At 43.7% G+C, this 18,383-nt stretch overlaps 1 protein-coding gene across 2 annotated transcripts in view; it reads left to right on the top strand.

Moving 5' to 3' along the window:
- MATCAP1 (microtubule associated tyrosine carboxypeptidase 1) overlaps positions 1-18,383 on the top strand; it is a 41,343-nt gene that overhangs the window by 8,395 nt on the left and 14,565 nt on the right. For both annotated transcript variants that reach the window (XM_048870858.2, XM_048870859.2), the window contains exon 3: positions 8,480-8,623. In XM_048870858.2, the coding sequence (XP_048726815.1) occupies positions 8,480-8,623 (144 nt within the window). The remainder of the gene's footprint in view (positions 1-8,479; positions 8,624-18,383) is intronic.

Raw genomic sequence — 18,383 nt, 5'->3', positions numbered from 1 at the left:
TTCTCTGGTGGAGCATCCTTGTTTGATTAAGGTGTTTTGAAGTGTGTTAGGGTGTATATCCCAGACTTTCTCCTTGGAGCATATTCTGTGGTATCTTAGCAACTGATTGTAGATAACTGATTGTAGATTGGTGTATTTAGGGATCTGTGAAGGTAGATGTGGTGATCTGTGGGTTTACTGTATATAATTATCTGTAGGGTTCCATTGTTGAAGCTGGTGCGGGTGTCCAGGAAGTTGATACTGGTGTGGGAGTGTTCCAGAGAGAGGACTGGTGGTGATTGTTGGAATTGTGATGGAAATCTATGAGGGAATTTAAGCCATTTGTTCAGAGGATGAAAATATCATCCGTGTGTCTCAAGTATATCATTGGTTTCATGGTGCATTTGTCCGGAAATTCTTCTTCAAGAAGAACCCAAGAAGAGGTTGATATATTGGGGAGCTACCCTAGTACCCATGGCTGTTCCCCTGGTTTGGACAAAGTGTTTGTTTAATGTAAAATTGTTATGGTTGAGGATGAAATGAATGAGTTCGGCCATGTATCTGGGGTGCTATCTGACGGATGTCCATTGTCTTGTAAATATTTGAGACAGGCAGCGATGCTGTCATTTTGAGGGATGTTGGTGTTTAGGGCAGTGGCATCCATGGTGGTGAGGATGGTGTTCTGAGGGAGGCTGTTAATGTTTGTGGAGGAAGTCGTTTGTGTCTTGGAGGAAGCTGGCCTTTTGTGTGGTTAGTGGTCAGGATGATTTCTGCGATTTCTGATATTCCTTCAGTAAGAGTGCTGTGGGAAGATATGATGTGTCTGCCTGGGTTCCCTTGTTTGTGTATCTGCTACTGCAATACAAATAATAAATAAGAACTCCTTACTTGATATGAGGAGTGATTGCTGCTAGCTGACAGATCACACTGCACACAACAAGTTACCTCTCCGACTGTTTCCAGTGGCACAGTCGCTGTTAAAGACTAACCATGCATTAGGGGATTTTTTACAATGATTTCTGTGTAGTTTAAGTAAATATGCTCAGCTCCCTAAAGAATTAATGGTGCATCTAAGAGCTGGAGGGAGATGTGCTTGTCTTGTGTGTGAAGCAGCACCTTAACAGTGTGTCTCCTGGCTTTTGTATGCAGAGTACTAAGTTTGGGGGTTGTTTTTTCTTATCTCTTTGGGGAAGGATATTAAGAGCAGAAGGCTCCACTGGGTGGCAGCAACCTTAACTCTACTGTTTTTTCTCAGTGAGTATTCTAGCAGCTGATGGTTGTTACCTGCTATAGTTAAGGTTGTATAACAGTTTCCAGCCTAGCCTCCTGTTCTGATTGCTCGTAACTTTCTGAAACTTTCACTTTATGGGCTGAAATTTTCTAGGCTTGGTCTCTACCACACGTGGTGGTTGAGTATATAAGATTGAGCAAATAACATTCAATCATTTGAGTGAGAGGAGACTGAGGTAAAAAATGTGCTGTGTACACGTACACACACACACACTCTTGACTTTCTGTGTGCCTTAGTGCTGAGATGGCCGGGGATCAAGGGCTGATAATTGATATGCAAATAGTCCTTCCTAAAAGAGAGGTTAAAAGTGTTCCTTTGAGAACTGATTGCAAATTGACCAAGATATGAGGATTTGAAAATTTATACTGTGTATCTGAAATACAATTAATACCTCTTTCAGAGCAGTGTTCAGAAGATAAGTGGTTGCATTGCACACATGTAATTACAAACTGTAGTCCTTGGAATCACCCAAAACCTATAAAGACTAATTTCCAAAAGGTTTAGGGCCATCCAGGTTCTAGTGAAAGGAGGGCAACTGTGGCTTCTGAGTTGTTCCCCACACTCTCTCTTAGTCCAGGAGGCCATGCACTGATCTGGGATCCAGGAAGTCCTGAGATCTATTCTTCCTTCTTATGAACTGCAATACTGGATCAGACCATCTAGTCTGGCAACCTGTCTCGAACAATGGCCAGTTCTAGGTACTTCAGAGGAAGAAGGTGGAAGAAACTCTATAACAACAGACAATTATGTAATCTGCATATAAGAGACATTTCTTCCCAACTCAGAGCAGTTAGTGGATGATATAGGCTGAAGCAGGATGGTTTTGATCCCTAAATATTATTAAATCTGTCTGATATAACTGTGGATGTTCTTGTTATACATACCTCATCCTCTCTGGAATCTTATACTGGCTCTTGTCTTCAATCGTATTTTTGTGGCAGTGAGCGCCACAGATTGGCTAGGTGTTAGGTTTTTAAAAAGTCATTTTTGATTTAATATGTTGCCTTTGGCTATGTCTACTCTAGTACTTTTATCGGTAAAACTTTTGTTGTTCAGGGGTGTGAAAAAAAACACCCCGACCAACATAAGCTTCACCGACAGAAGCGTCGGTGTAGACAGTGCTTTTTCTGTGGGAGATGCTCTCTCGCTAACATGGCTACCTCCACTCTTTGCGGATCATTTAATTATGCTGATGTGAGAGCTCTCTCCCATCGGCACGGAGCGGCTACACGGGAGACCTTACAGTCTTTTCTATCTTCCTTATACAGACAACTTTTCTCAGGCTTTGTCAACACTGCGCTTTCGTTGGTAAAACTTTTGTCATTCAGGGATGTGGAAAAAACACCTCCCTGAATGACAAAGTTTTACCGACGAAAAGTGCCAGTGTGGACAGTGGTTTGTTGGCGGGAGAGCTCTTCCACCAACAAAGCTACTGCCTCTCACTGCGGGTGGATTAATTTTGTCGGTGGGAGAGCTCTCTTCTGCCAACAAAGAGTGGCTACACAGCGCACCTTTTAGCGGCACGGCTGTAGCAGCACAGCTGTGTCACTAAAAGGTGTGTAGTGTAGATATAGCCTAAACTAATAAGCCCCAGTCTTTGCTATCTTCCTTATACAGACAACTTTTCAGCCTCTAGTCATTTCCACTACTCATATTTCTGCTATAGCTTTGCGACAGGGAGACCAGAGTGAGCACAGTATCCCAAGGGTGGAAGTGTTGATTTATGACATGGCATTGTGAGATCTTCAGTTTTATTTTCTCTCATTCTTCCTGCATCTAAATGTTTTGTTTGCTTCTTTTGACTAATGCTGCAGATTGAGCTGTTTGCAGTGACACACAAGTCTCTTTCCTGGATGATAACTGTTAACTTACAGCCTAGTAAAGTGTATGAATAATTCAAATTATTCCATCCAATGCACATAACTTTGCATTGTAAGACTGAATTTTAAGTGTTTATTTCAATCTGAATTTTCTAGTCTTGACTGACCTATATACCTTTGTCAAGGTTCCTTCCCCACTCTGAACTCAGGGTACAGATGTGGGGACCTGCATGAAAGAGCCCCTAAGCTGATTCTTACCAGCTTAGGTTAAAAACTTCCCCAAGGTACAAACTTTGCCTTGTCCTTGAACCCTATGGTGCCACCACCAAGCATGTTAAACAAAGAACAGGGAAAGAGCCCACTTGGAGATGTCTTCCCCCAAAATATCCCCCCAAGCCCTACACCCCCTTTCCTCGGGAAGGCTTGATAAAAATCCTCACCAATTTGTACAGGTGAACACAGACCCAAACCCTTGGATCTTAAAAACAATGAAAAATCAATCAGGTTCTTAAAAGAAGAATTTTAATTAAAGAAAAGGTAAAAGAATCACCTCTGTAAAATCAGGATGGTAAATACCTTACAGGGTAATCAGATTCAAAACATAGAGAATCCCTCTAGGCAAAACCTTAAGTTACAAAAAGACACAAAAGCAGGAATATACATTCCATCCTGCACAGCTATTTTACCAGCAATTAAACAAAAGGAAATCGAACGCATTTCTAGCTAGATTACTTACTAACTAACAAAAGTTCTGAGACTGCATTCCTGATCTGTTCCTGGCAAAAGCCTAACACAGACGGACGAACCCTTTGTTCCCGCACTCCAGATTTGAAAGTATCTTGTCTCCTCATTGGTCATTTGGGGTCAGGTGCCGGTGAGGTTACCTTAGCTTCTTAACCCTTTACAGGTGAAAGGATTTTGCCTCTGGCCAGGAGGGATTTTATAGCACTGTATACAGAAAGGTGGTTACCCTTCCCTTTATTTTTATGACAACCTTTGTTATCTGAAACTTTAGCCACCTCATTTCTCTCCCATTATTCCAGATAATAAATATTAAACACCTGTTCTAGTACAGAACCTTGAGATATCCAAGTGCTCACTTTCAGTATTGAAAATTGATCATCTGTTCCTACTTCTGAGAATCTTTGTGACTCAGCCAAGTTCTTAAGCATGAGTAGTTGCCTCTCACCTCGTGACTATGTATTTTGCTGCTTTGTCAATTTTTTTTTATATCTTGTAAACTGGTTCTTTATCCACAATTTTGTTGCTACACAACAAAAATAAAAATAGTTCAGACACAGACTGTCATTTGCAGCTGAAGCTGTGCCATCTCTACCATACGTTATTTGGTTTTATAATTCTCTTCAAGTGTAGTTTTAACCAGTTTTCCTTGCACTGAATTAAGGCTCCCAAGCCTATAATTCATAGGATCTCCTCCAGTACTGTTTCAAGATAGGTATAATGTTTGTTCCCCTGCAGTCTCCTGATATAAACTGCTGGTTTTTAGGATATTGCATATTTTTGGTAGTACCTCAGAAGCCAATTCCAAATTCCTAGATTAATACCGTCTGGTCCTGGTGACTTGCTGCTCTGTAAAATTTGTTTCAGAACCTCCTTTTTTGATAACTTAATATTTATTACTTGAAAAGAGTAGGTAACTCCCCAACATACAAAACTACTCAAGACAGTTAAGTCCCAGGCAGACTGCGAAGAGCTACAAAAAGGATCTCTCAAAACTGGGTGACTGGGCAACAAAATGGCAGATGAAATTCAATGTTATTAAATGCAAAGTAATGCACATTGGAAAATATAATCCCAACTATACGTATAAAATGATAGGGTCTGAGTTAGCTGTTACCACTCAAGAAAGAGATTTTGGGTTGTGGATAGTTCTCTGAAAACATCCACTCCATGTGCAGTGGCAGTCAAAAAAGTGAACAGAATGTTGGGCACCATTAACAAAGGGATAGATAAAAAGACAGAAAATATTCTATTGCCTTTATATAAATCCATGGTACGTGCACATCTTGAATACTGCGTGCAGATGTGGTCGCCCCGTCTCAGAAAAGATATATTGGATTGGAAAAGGTTTGAAAAAGGGCAACAAAAATGATTAGGGTTATGGAACGGCTTCCGTACGAGGATTGATTAATAAGACTGAGACTTTTCAGCTTGGAAAAGAGACGACTAAGGGGGAATATGATAGAGGTCTATAAAATCATGACTGGTGTAGAGAAAGTAACTAAGGAAGTGTTATTTACTCCTTACCATAACACAAGAACTAGTGGTCACCAAATGAAATTAATAGCCAGCAGGTTTAAAAGAAACAAAAGGAAGTATTTCTTCACACAACACATAGTCAACGTGTGGAACTCTTTGACAGAGGGTGTTGTGAAGGCCAAGACTATAACAGGGTTCAAAAAAGAACTAGATAAATTCATGGCGGATAGGTCCATCAATGGCTGTTAGCCAGAATGGGCAGGAACGGTGTCCCTAGTCTCAGTTTACCAGAGGCTGGGAATGAGCGACAGGGAAAGGATCACTTGATGATTCCCTGTTTTGTTCATTCCCTCTGGGGCATTTGGCATTGGCCACTGTTGGAAGACAGGATACTGGGCTAGATGGACCTTTGGTCTGACCCAGTATGGCCGTTCTTATGTTCTTAACATCATCTATGGTGAAGACTGATACAAAATAAATCCTTTAACTTGTCTGCAATGTCCCTACCCGCTTAATGGCTTTCTTTACCTTTGGTGGTCAACAAGACTTCCTGCTTCTAATACACTTCAAGAATTTCTTGTTCTTATGTCTCTGAGTGTTTGCTCTTCAAATTCCCTATTATTCCTCTGACTTTCCATTTTAGCTGTTATAGTTTATGTTCTCTTTTTCCATTGCTTCACTTGGGCTAGAAATCCACTGTTAGTAGGTAACCTGTTTGGCTCAGATAACCTCTCCAATCTTACCAGTTAATCACATCATTTATTCTTCTCTTGCCTCCTTTTCAGTGAGAGATCCGCATGCCTCTTGTAGTTATGGTTGTAGAAGTCGTTTACATGCTCAAACCATGGTTTTTAAATTCCTTCCTTTTGGCTTAAAAAAGAGAGCCATAGCTAGTCAGTAGGATCATACATTCCATCTTCCTAAAGTTTTATGATCCCTTCCCTGAGGATGTTGACTTTACTCCTAGTTAAATAATATAATTGCCACTGCTATAGATTCAAGAAATATGAAGTCCTGTGTGTTGCTTAGGACTAATTGAAGAATAGCCTCTCCTCTTTTGGTCTAAAACTAGCTGTTCCAAGAAGCAATCATTTGTAATGTTGAGCAGTTGCTTATTTAATTCTTGTTCCATTGTGACAGACATGACACACATGCAGAACTGAAGTCACCCGTTATCATTGCATTGTTTGAGAGGGTTGCCTCTCTGGTGTCCTACAACATTATGCACTCCCTTTTCCTCATCAGGAGGCCACTAGTATATGTGTAGTGTTAGGACTTGGGGTTGGTAGGTCCTGTCAGTTCAAAACATTTCTTTTCCATTTCTATGAAATCTGCTAGGTGCTACTCCCCACCTCTGACCTGACCTGTCCTTCCTGTATAGTTTAGGGTTCCCCTGACTGGCCTTAATCATTGTCTGTAGTTCAAACCTCTTCCCTGGGAGGCAGGCAAAATATGCTACTTACACTTTTCAGATGCGGTAGCAGCGGAAGCAGAAAAAGGTTAAGACCAACACTTTCAAAAGTGGCCACTGGTTTGGGGCCCTTCACTATTTAGGTAGCCAATTGTAACAGCTTGGGTCTGATTTTTTCAGAGTTACTGAGCAGTCGTAGTTCCCAGTGACTGCAGCTGGCGTTTTGGGTACTTGGCACTTCCAGAAATCAGGTCCCAGGTGGGCACCTTGGATACATCTACACTGATACAGGCTCGCAGGGGTGGTGCTACAAAGCTGTTTTAGCAGTGTAGATGCTCCTGCTCGGACTAGAGACCAGGCTCTGAAACCAGGGAAGGGGAGAGGGTCTCCAAGCCCATGTTCCCATTTGAGCAGGAATGAATAAACATCTATTTTTAGCCTCAGAGTGCGAGCCCTGCAAGGCCAAGTCTGCTGCTCAGGCCACTTGTTGCCGTGGGGTTTATTTTGGAGTGCAGATGTATCCTTGAGACTGAGTTAGACTCTGAACATCAGCAGCCTTGTGGCCTGTGGTTTGCACAAAGTCACACAAAATTTATGGCAGAGCTGAGAACAGAACCAAGATCACTGCATTAATAGACCGATAGCTGATCCACCAGATGACATTGCTTGAGAAAAAACACTTCATATGTGGGTGCTTGGATATGCTGTCTGTAAAGTGGGGCTATTTGTGTCTGTTCTTCAACTGCTTTGAGATCTACAAGTGGGAGAGCTAAAAGTGAAGGGCTTGGGGCTGATCTATAATAACTTCTGAATACTACAGTTGAGCTGGTTTTTGGGATAGTTACTGTAGGGCTATATTGAGTGATTGGATTGTTCACTATGTGCGTGAGTTGACTTAATTTAATAGTGGAGCAGGGCTGTTTGGAAACTAGCAAGAAGGCAACCTCCTGGTAAGCATTCCCTAAATAATCTCCTGGTAAGCATTTCCAGGGAGCTAAAAAAACGATGCCTATGCTATTAAGCTGTGAAGACATTACTTCCAAAGACCAGTACAGTTAAAAGACTTGTTTGGACAAGGCTCGGGACTAGCATGTCAGAAGGACACTAAACAGTTAGTCATGCCTCTAGAGTGAGGGGGATGGCAGGTACCACGCATCGTGATGTTTTTTGTCTATTGGCTGCAACACAATTCCATTTGTGACTGAATTTGTTTTCTTTCTAATGCAGGATGAACCGGAGCCATTTTTCATGAAAATATGTCGGAGGGCCTGGGAGACCCATTATAGTCACTAGCCCACTGGTATTAGGCACTCACCATGGATGTGAGAGACCCAGGTTCAAATCCCTGCTCTGAATCAGACTTGAACCTGGGTCTCCCTCATCCCAGGTGAGTGCCCTAACCACAGGGGGCTACTAGCTATTCTAGAAGCATGCTTTCTCTCCGGTTTTGACCAGAAATTCCATCCTGGACCTGAGAAACCTTCCAAAAGAATCGGCATTTTCTGACCAAAAACCAAAAAAAATTGTTGAAAAATTCCCAACCAAGTCTTATCTATCTGTTATTACTTTATCAGATAACATACAAAACTATACAATGTCTTTGTGTATCAAAAGTGGTCAGCCATTTGATTCTTTTATCAGGTATTCCTTTAACTGGACATAGCCCAAGGAGATCTAAGTATAGCTATGGAGGCTGCACTTGAAACTGTAGAAGGTAGCTTGGGGAAAGGCTGACTCTCTTTTATGTGTGTGTGGCAGGCAACTGGGATCATTCATGCCGTCCTGGAGAAGTATGGCTCTTATGAGCGCTTTGAAGTGACCACTGGTGGAAGACTGCTGAGCAAATGCCAAATCTGGTCTATTATCCGGAAGTACATGCAGAAGGAGGGCTGTGTGGGAGAGGTAATAACTGTCTTCGTTTTGTTTATGAAGCACCTTCACCACAACCACTGCTAGCACAGATCAGTAGGGATAATAGGGAAACAAAGAGATGGACTCAGAAGTGCGATGTATACCGACAAAGCCAAAATTAAAAATGGCTATTGACTGAGAGGAAGAAATTTGGGAACCCATGATTCTTAGGACCCAACAGTGAGAGTGGACACCGAGTTAAGTATGAGCTTGCAACATGAAGTGACTGCAAACATATCTGATGTAATTTTGTGCTGCAGGAACGTCACCTAGAGTAGCAGGGTTTTAATAGCACTTCTCTATACGGCTCTGGTGTCTGCAGCTGGAAATATTGTTTTCACTTCTGAGCACTTCAGAACCAGGAAGATGTTAACAAACTGTAACACAAACAGTTCTAGGAATGTGGCATAAGAAAGACTCAAGGCATTTTGGTGTAAAAGTGATATCCAGAGTAACTTTACATAAATCAGACTTGTTGATTCCAAAACACAATGTTACCAAGTTGAGTTTTCACCCTTTGTGGACTAAATCCAGTTCTCGTGGAAGCAAGCACCCTTGTCTTGACTACAGTGGAGTTATACCAGAGCACCACTGAGCCCAGTGGCAGCTGTAAAACGTGCAAAAAACAATACACATTTATCTTAGTTTATATAGCTCCTCATCATATTAAATATTGGAGCCAAAGATCTAACCAAGTGTAGCCAATACTGGCCCATCTTGAGCTCCATTCATGGCTCACAGGGTGCAGAAAGCTGCCCTCAAAGGACTGCTGAGGATTCAGCTGTCATAATGCTAGCTCAGCTCTGCGCCACTCCCTCTGGGCCCCATACCGTAGCAGGCATAGATTTACAGATTTTTAAGGACAGAAAGGACCACTGTGATCATCTCGTCTGACCTGTATAACATAGGCCAGAGAAGTTCCCTGAATTAATTCCTGTTTGATTCCAGGAATTAAGTTTTTCTAAAATTAATTCCTGAAATCAAACATCCTACATTAATTTAAAAATTTCTAGTGACGAGAATCCACCACAACCTATAGTAAGTTGTTCCAATGCTTAATTACTCTCTCTGTTAAAAATTTGAGCCTTAATTTCTAGTCTGGGTTTGTCTGGCTTCAGCTTCCAGCCATTGTTATAATTTTATCTGCTAGATTGAAGAGCCTTCTGTCAAATTTCTGTTCCCTATGTAGGTACTTAGACTGTAATCAAGTCACCCCTTGACCTTCTGTGTGGTAAGCCAAATAGACTGAGCTCCTTGCCTATTGCTGTGAGGCATGGTTTTCAATCCTTTAATCATTCTTGTGGGTCTTTTATGAACCGTCTCTAGTTTTTCAACATTCTTCTTGAATTAGGGATACCAGAACTGAATACACTATTCCAGCAGCAGTCGCTCCAGTGCTAAATACAAAGGTAAAATAATCTCCTTTTTCCATCTTGAGATTCCCCTGTTTACACATCCACAGTTCACATTAGCCCTTTGGGCCACAGTGTCACACTGGGAACTCACGAGCAGGCATGCAGGAAGAGAGGAGAGAGTGTGGCTAGAGATTGCTCTCAACCAGCAATCGTCATCAGGGTAAGAGCCCCTTTGGGGCCATTACAGAGCAGGACATACATGGGCAGTCCTTTACTGCCATAATTTGTGCCAGGGGTCAGAATCTTCCCTCTGGAAGCTCTGGAATTGGTCATGTACCAAGATGGCATAAAGCTGCTTTTGTCTTTACCCCACTCTGAGTCCTGCACTGAGCACAGCTTGACTGGGCCCAAGAACCTGGCCCATTATAGCTGAGCCTGTATATTGTATCATACATGCCGTATACAAAACGTATGAGGATCTGCTATCTTTAGTCGCCAGGGCCCACTCAATGTGATATGTTACAGTCATGTGTTTCATCTGTGAAGCTGTAATTAACATTGGTTAGCAAGTGGTCAGGCTCGTGCGTCACTGTGCTGGAAGCTGGAGAAATGTCAGAGTGTGACAGAGCTGCGCCGCTGCGTGAGACTGTTGAGGGGAGGAGGGCAGTGAGCTGCAGCTCATCGGGAATGGGTTGGAAATTAGAGAGAAAAGAAGCAACTTCAGCATCAAGGGGCAGGGGCGTGAAAGCACTGCAGGAGGAAACTCGTTTCAATAAATACTAGTCTCGGCTGGGGTTTTCAGTGGATGTGACGTTATGAATGTAATTCATATTCCAGTATGCGGAAATGACACCGCTCACCTAAAAATATTTTACCGAGCTCTAAATGAAGTAAAACCCCTCTCATTGCTGCATGTCCCCCCAGAGATAACATTGGTGAGCTTTATCTCACTTCTGGGGTGAAATTCAAACAATTTGAAATATTTTATAAAGAATGTGCAGACCAACAGCAGCATTTGATTGTGCGGACATCTGCATAGGCTGATTGAAGGTTGTAGCCAGCTGACAGGGTCTCTATGTGCTAGAGTTCCTCCTGGTCTGTCAAGAATGTTTGCTTCGTAGCTGATCAGGCAGTGTGTAGCTTGGTGCTGAAGATTTGGGTGTAAGAGGAGTTTGGATTAGACATGACTCCCATTCCTCTCTTTGGCACTGACCAACCATCAAGAATGTGATTGGGCAAAATAAGATTTACTCTCACTCCTTTGTGAATTCTGTACTTACCAGTAGCAGAACAGAATAGGCCTTGGATTGCCTTACCATGCTTTTGACCACAGGCCCTGGAACAAGCCCAATGAGTGTGACATTTACACACACCCAAGGCTAGCAGGTCTAAAAGATGAACTGTCCTGCAGATTAATCTGTCCAATGTCTCTGTCACTGCAGTGACCAAGTTTTTCGGACATATAAGCACATCACAAACCAACTAGCTCACACTGTTGGTGGTTTTGGGAGTTACATTTCCTGAAGGTAATGAACTATGTGTCTTTTGGATCCACTCCTTTCTCTTACTACTTCTCAAGACAATATACTCCAAGCTCATTTCTCTGTCCTTGTTCGTCAGAGCAGTGTGTCAAGCCAGGACTCCTAGCACCACTGCATAGATCTCTGCTGTTTGATCCAAAGAGGTAACGCCTTTACTTAGAAGGTTCCTATCGACTCCACATGAACATCCAACACAAACTGAACCATTGGTTCACTAATCACCCACACCCCGCAAAAAAACCCAACCAACTAAAAATCACCTTTTGACATAGTGGAAGCAAGTATTATTCAGCCCCTTTTTCCAGATAGTGAAAAGGAGAACAGAGATTCCGCAAGCTCGTGTCCTCTTTGCCAAGATGGGTTTTAACTGAAGTAGTATGTTTTCATAGCTGCAGAGTTTAGGAGCTCCTCAGATCACCCAGTTCTCTGGCATCCTACTCCCCTTCCCTATGGAATTGGACAGTTAAGGTTGTGAACAGACAGTGTGGGATTCCAGCCCTATATAGCACTCCAGCAGGATGTAGGTGGCATACGCAGCTTGCAGGGGGTCAGTGGAGTATCTCCTCCTCCCACCCCACATCCACCCTGATTGAATTGGCCTTGTCAGCAATGGTTCCCCACTTGAAAGGTAACTCCCTTCTCTTCATTTGTCAGTATATTTATGCCTGCATCTGTAATTTGCATTCTGTGCATCTGAAGAAGTAGGGTTTTTTACCCATGAAAGCTTATGCCCAGCCAGAGCCATCCTGGGCTCACTCAGATAACAAGGATTTGCAACGGTGCCCTGGGTTTTGTGGAGGAGTCACGCTTTTTGATCCAGAAAAGGTGTGAGCTGTAGCTGCTCAGCCAACAACAGGGAATTCAGCAGGCGAAGAAGACTGGCACAGAGGTGAGCTCTTGTTCCACCATAGGCTGCCCGGCCTGGGGAAAAGCAGTTCTTTTTAGAACAGGAGAACATTGATCCTGGGTGGGGAGTTTGTATTCTCCTGCGCATTCCCAGGATTTAATGCTCTAAATTCAATCCTCCTTGTTTCCTTCATACAGGAGCAACTGTGAGTGACAGGACAGCGCATATGTACCTTGCCCAGCCCCTCCCTGCCAGCGGAGGATTGTGCATTTGTTGATGGCCTGACAATGGAGATCTGCAGGCTGATGAGAGAATGTCATGCTCAGTTCCCCCTACAGAAACAGCAGATCATAAGTGTCACAAATATGGTGTGTCTGGACAGTGCACTGGACACCAGATGGGCAGGAGAGCAGGCTAGGACTGAGTCTGGCGTCAGAGTCAACAGCTGCACTGCAGGCACCAAGTTTCCTTAGAAGGACACTGCTGCTGGCATTGAACCGGGACATCCCTGCATGGGCAGCAGGGGACCAACCTTGGTGATGCAGTGTCCTCTGGCTCCATTCCATTTAACTCTGGCTGATCTTACCTCGACCTCAGCCCCAGTGAGCAATGTGCTGTGTTCCTGTGGAACACACCCTCACCATCACACAGACCTGGCATGAGACACTGGATTATCCGACAGAAACTTGGTTAAATGATGTTAAGGTTGCAAAGTGAATCCCTTAAAAATCAGGAAATAGCTACAATAAGTTTGCAAGTTTGCATGTGCACCCTTAACTCAGTGGAAATGGTCCGGCAACCTTAACTGTAAGTGCCGTGCAGCTCCAGCCATCACTGCAGTCCAAAGTGCTGAGCTCACCTAGTGCGTCACTGGGCACTGACGTTTTGGGACACCCCGGTGGGTTGTTTTACTGTTATCATTCCCTTTGTATTGCAATGTCTGTCAAACCATTGCTTGTTCAACACGGGATTTCCAATAAATCGCCATTATTTGAAGTAACAACTTTGCCTCTCTAGTTCCTTTCCCCATCTGACACGCTCAGTGGTGTGGTGAGCTCGCCCACAGAAAGAAGTGGATTATCGTGCTGAAAGGTCCAATCCTCATTTACTCAGCTGAGCCAGGCTGTACTGGAGAAAGCTGTGCGAAAGAGACCCATGGTCTGTACTGGCCAGTGACCCCCCTGCAGCCAGTGGAGCTTACGACGGTCGAGGAGAGCCAGACCCAAAGAGTGGAAGACAATGCTCTGAAAAATGGCTTTACACAATTATGCTTGATCCATGTGGCTCCCAGGGCCTCGGTGTGATGTTTTCTTGGAGTTCCCAGTACCGTCAGTCCCCTGGTTACCCCCCTGCCTGCAGTCAGAGACTTGCAGGTGCTTAAAGGGATGTCAGCTCCCTGATGCCACTAGCCTGCTAGCCACCCACACAATCTTGGGGTTGTGTCAGCCCTTACTTTGCCTTAACAGTGGGTGCACCCCAGTTCATGAACCCCTTTGAAGCATTCCCCTGTAATATCCAGCCCTCGTCACTGATTACTCACAGAAATACCAGGTTTGCTATCCCCAAGGGGACAGCGTACACACCAGCTTGTTTGAGTCAACTGAGGATCAGAGCCTATATAACATCACAGCACTGAGATATATTTATAGTGAAAACAATCATAAGTTTTTTATCAAAGATAAAGATTTAAGAGATACTGAGTAAGGATAATGAAAACAGAAAGGTTACATATAAAACAAAACCCATACATGCTTTATAGAGACTAAACCTAACTTTTACAGCCTAACCACCTGTCTAAAAGGAGCCTTACCTCACCTGTATGTCCTTCACAGTGCTCCCAACCAGGGCAGGTTGGCATCCTGTTTTCATGAATGCGATCACACTGTCCCAATTCCTTCCTCAGGTGCAGGATAAAGAAGTTTCCTTTTGCCTTCTCCTTATAGCCCCCAAAATTCATTGTTTCGTCCCCAGGATAAAGGGACGTACAATGCTTCATTTACATGTGACCCGAGGCAAAGAGGTGAACATATATCCTTTGTCTGGCTGAAACCTGTTTCTCAATCCTCCCTTGATTCAGACTTTCTTAGGAATGTATTTTCGGTGTACGCACATGCACACAAAACATCGTACATGGTATTTGTACATATATGTCACAACAATGTTAATGGCCAGTGTGACCCTGGCTTTCTTTGAAGACCCCACCGGTATGGGTAAATACTATGTAAGCCATGTGCTAGGGGTGGGAAGATTGTGAGGCCTGTCAGGAGTTACTGTTACAGAACAGTGAAACCCTTTGCCAGTCGCCAGTGAGGGGCTCTTAGGGTCACACTTGGTAGTCTCGTTTTCCCCAAGAAACTGCTTTGCCCTTTATGAAGGTGTTAAAATAGCATGTGCCTGCAGGCTTCAGAGAGTAGCCCCTCCATTGCAGACCCCAGGAAGAAGAGCATAGGAGAGACAAACATCATCAAGAGCCCAGAGCATCCCACACAAATCTCCTTCGGTCCCCAGACCAATCTTTATAAATGTGCCACAAGGGTATGTTCCTCCCTAACTCCCCAGTAGTAAGTCCTGCCATGCGGGTGCCTCATCAGAGGCAAGGCCAAACAGCCTGCATGTCTTGGCCCTCATTGCTCCTAAACGGGAGACCAAGAGAGATGGAAGATAGTACGGATAAAAGTGGGGCTCAAGGTGCAGTCCCTGCAGGGGAATCTGCTGGTTTGGGACCGTAACACGCACAATGAATAAGAAATAAATATTAAAGCAGAAGCAAAATCTGAATGAACAGAGGACTTCCTTCCTCCGGCATTGTGTTCTGGCTCTGGTCTAGGTGTAGCCACTGGCACAAGTGCCAGAGGGCACTGGAGGAGTTCTTTGCTTGTGTGAGGTTGGGCCGTGCATTGGTGAATGCATGGCTGCTTGAGAAGGACAGACCCAAATCCTCCACTTGGGGCACTTCCCATATTGCCCCCTGACTCTGCATAGTTCATTAGCACAGGGAACAACCCCACATGTTCATGAGTTAGGCCTCAAAAAGTCATTTCCCCGTACCCGGAGAATGTAAAGAAAGTGGCAGGTGGGGAAATTAAGGTAAAGGAAGAATACTAAGGTGAACAGTATTACTATGTTCTCATTGTAACAGGTCCATCGTTGATCAGTTATTGGCTAACGGGCTTATGCTTAATCAGACAAAGGCAAATACACTATCTGATGCCCTTGAATGTTTGTCTTAGATCTGCCACAGTGTTCACCCCGTGCTGGCCTTTCTATGAGGCTGAGACAACTGGGCCAAAGTTAACGTGTGTAAGCTCTGACCCGGGAGCTGGTGAGCCAAAGTGCCCAGTCACCTATGGAAAATTTGGAGTGGGCAGCACCAGAGAGTATGTTTCAGTATAAGCTAGCCATGTTTCTGGCTGTGGGGACTGTAAGGTAATTGGGAATATCTGGCTGGACTTAGAACAAAAGTTCCCCAAGCTAGGTGAGCCGATGTTGCTGCTCCCATCAGAGACAGCAGGAATGGGCCACATGTTTGTTTCAAGTTCACCAGCAGATGGCGCACAAAGAATCTAAAAATCTTGTAATGCATTCTCATAATGGATTGGCCATTATAACAGGCGGCCAACCTGCTGGCTGTGGTTTTGCACAGAAAGGACCCAGTGTGACGGAGTCCTGGCGGCTGCCTGGATGAAATACTTATTACAGGTGTAAATGAGGCAGCTCATTTGAGAGACCTAGTACCTGCAGTGGTTTGAAGGGTCTGTGTCCCTGGGAAAGGAGGGTTTTCTCACAAGTGCGTCATAGAGATTAGCCTCTACCAGAGAAAACAGAGTTACTAAGAATGTCACAAGACACTGTTGAGATCCTAGTGAGCCTGGGTTACTTCATTAACTGGAAAACTTCTGTCCTGTCTACAGTAAAAATCCCACAAACCAAAACCCAGCACTATGGTTGTTCAGAACGGATAAGAGTGAAGAATGTCACAAGACATTTGAGGCAGACCAATATCCTCATTTCTTTGAAGATGCTGGTAGAGTTTGATGTCAAGGTGGAACTCCAGTGGAGCCTCACCTATGGGGAGAAGTGGGGTTGGTCACAAATGGCAGATGGGACCAAAAGGCCAGCCAGGCACTTTCAGAACCTCAAATCAAGCAGGTAAAAAAATGTGCTCAGATGTAACACGGCGTTCTGTTTGGAGTGAAGAAATTCCAGGAGTTTAAAGTAGAATTTCTCTCCTACTGAATCACAGACACAGAATCACTGGTTACAATTCTTGAGTCCAAAATGGGGTGGCCAGCTTTAGCAGCTTCTGAATGACAGAGATGTGTTCTGAAGCTAACATCTTATCACTGTGCCACCTGATACAAGCCGCCTGAAAACTACAAAAGCACTTCTGCCATTAACAATTAGAAGGACCCACATCCCAGTCTCAGAATTTCCTTTGTGGAGATTCTGTTCCTGTTGCTGCAAAGACTGAATGACACTTTCTCCTTATGACACACAGCAAACTTCATCACCAACTCCCAGAGTACTTTATAGATTTGTCATCACCTCCATTTGCAGAGTGGAAACCTGAGGCACAGCAGAGAGGGGAAGGGAGCTGCCTGAGGTAACGCAGCTAAGTCCAGGGCACTTGGACCTAGACTGCAGTCTACCAGGGTACAGCTCTCTTCCTCACCGCAAAACAAAGACCGAAAGATTTGGTCTTACAAGAGAGAACTCTGATCCTAGCAGGTGATTTGACTTTTGTCAGTGAAGAATGATGTAAGCTAGAAGCAGCTCAAAAAGAGAATTCAGCAGAGGGACTATAATGCGGGGTTTCCATGTAGTGATACCAGAATCCATGCCAGCTTTCAGAATTCCACTGTGAATTCAAACCCCACTGGCAAAACTTGAGTGAGAACTGGTGGCCAGTTCTACTGCTCTCCTCCCCCCCCCCCCCTTCCCCCATCCATAAAGCTTGTCACTTTGTCAAAGAAAGTTCTTAGTTTGCTTTGATGTGATTTGTTCTTGACAAATCCATGCTGACTGTTACTTATCACCTTATTGTCTTCTAGGTATTTGCAAACTGATTGCTTGATTATCTGCTCCATTATCATTCCGGACTGAAGTTAAGCTGACTGGTCTGTAATTCCCTGGGTTGTCCTTATTCCCCTTTTTATAGATTAGCACTATATTTGCCCTCTTCCAGTCCCCTGGAATCTTGCCTGTCTTCCATGAGTTTTTGAAGATAATCTGTGGCTGGCTCAGATATCTCCTCAGTTAGCTCCTTGAGTATTCAAAGATGTATTTCATCAGGCCCTACTGATTTGAAGACATCTAACTTATCTCAGTAATTTTTTTAACTTGTTCTTTCCCTAATTTAGCCTCAGCTCCTACCATACTTTCACTGGCGTTCACTATGTTAGACGTCCAATCGCTACTAACCTTTTTGGTGAAAACTGAAACAAACAAGTTGTTTAGCTTTTCCGCCATTTCCACATTTTCTGTTATTGTCTTTCCCCTCTCATTGAATAATGGGCCTGCTCTGTCCTTGATCTTCCTCTTGCTTCTAATGTGTCTGTAGAATGTTTTCTTGTTACTCTTTATGTCTCTAGCTAGTTTAATCTGATCCTGGTGATTTATTACTGTTTAATTTATCCCCAAACCTCTCTATTGATGCCTCAGTCTGGGACAGTTCCTCAGATTTGTCACCTGAAAAGACTGGCTCAATTGTGGGAATCTCCCGCACACCCTCTGCTATGAAGAGTGATGTAAAGAATTCATTTAGCTTCTCTGCAATGGCCTTGTCTTCTTTGAGTGCCCCTTTAGCACCTCAATCATCCACCTCAATCCAAACCCTATGGATTGTTTGGTAGGCTTTCTGCTTCTGATGTACTTGAAAAATTTCTGTTAGTTTTTGTGTCTTTTGCTAGTTGCTCTTCAAATTCTGTTTTTGGCCTGCCTAGTTATACCTACACTTGACTTTCCAGAGTTTATGTTCCTTTCTATTTACCTCAGTAAGATTTGACTTC

Source organism: Caretta caretta, chromosome 12 (assembly GCF_965140235.1).
Source record: "Caretta caretta isolate rCarCar2 chromosome 12, rCarCar1.hap1, whole genome shotgun sequence".
Lineage (NCBI taxonomy): Eukaryota > Metazoa > Chordata > Testudines > Cheloniidae > Caretta > Caretta caretta.
Note: the sequence above shows the minus strand (reverse complement) of the source record. Positions and strands in the feature narration are given on the sequence as shown.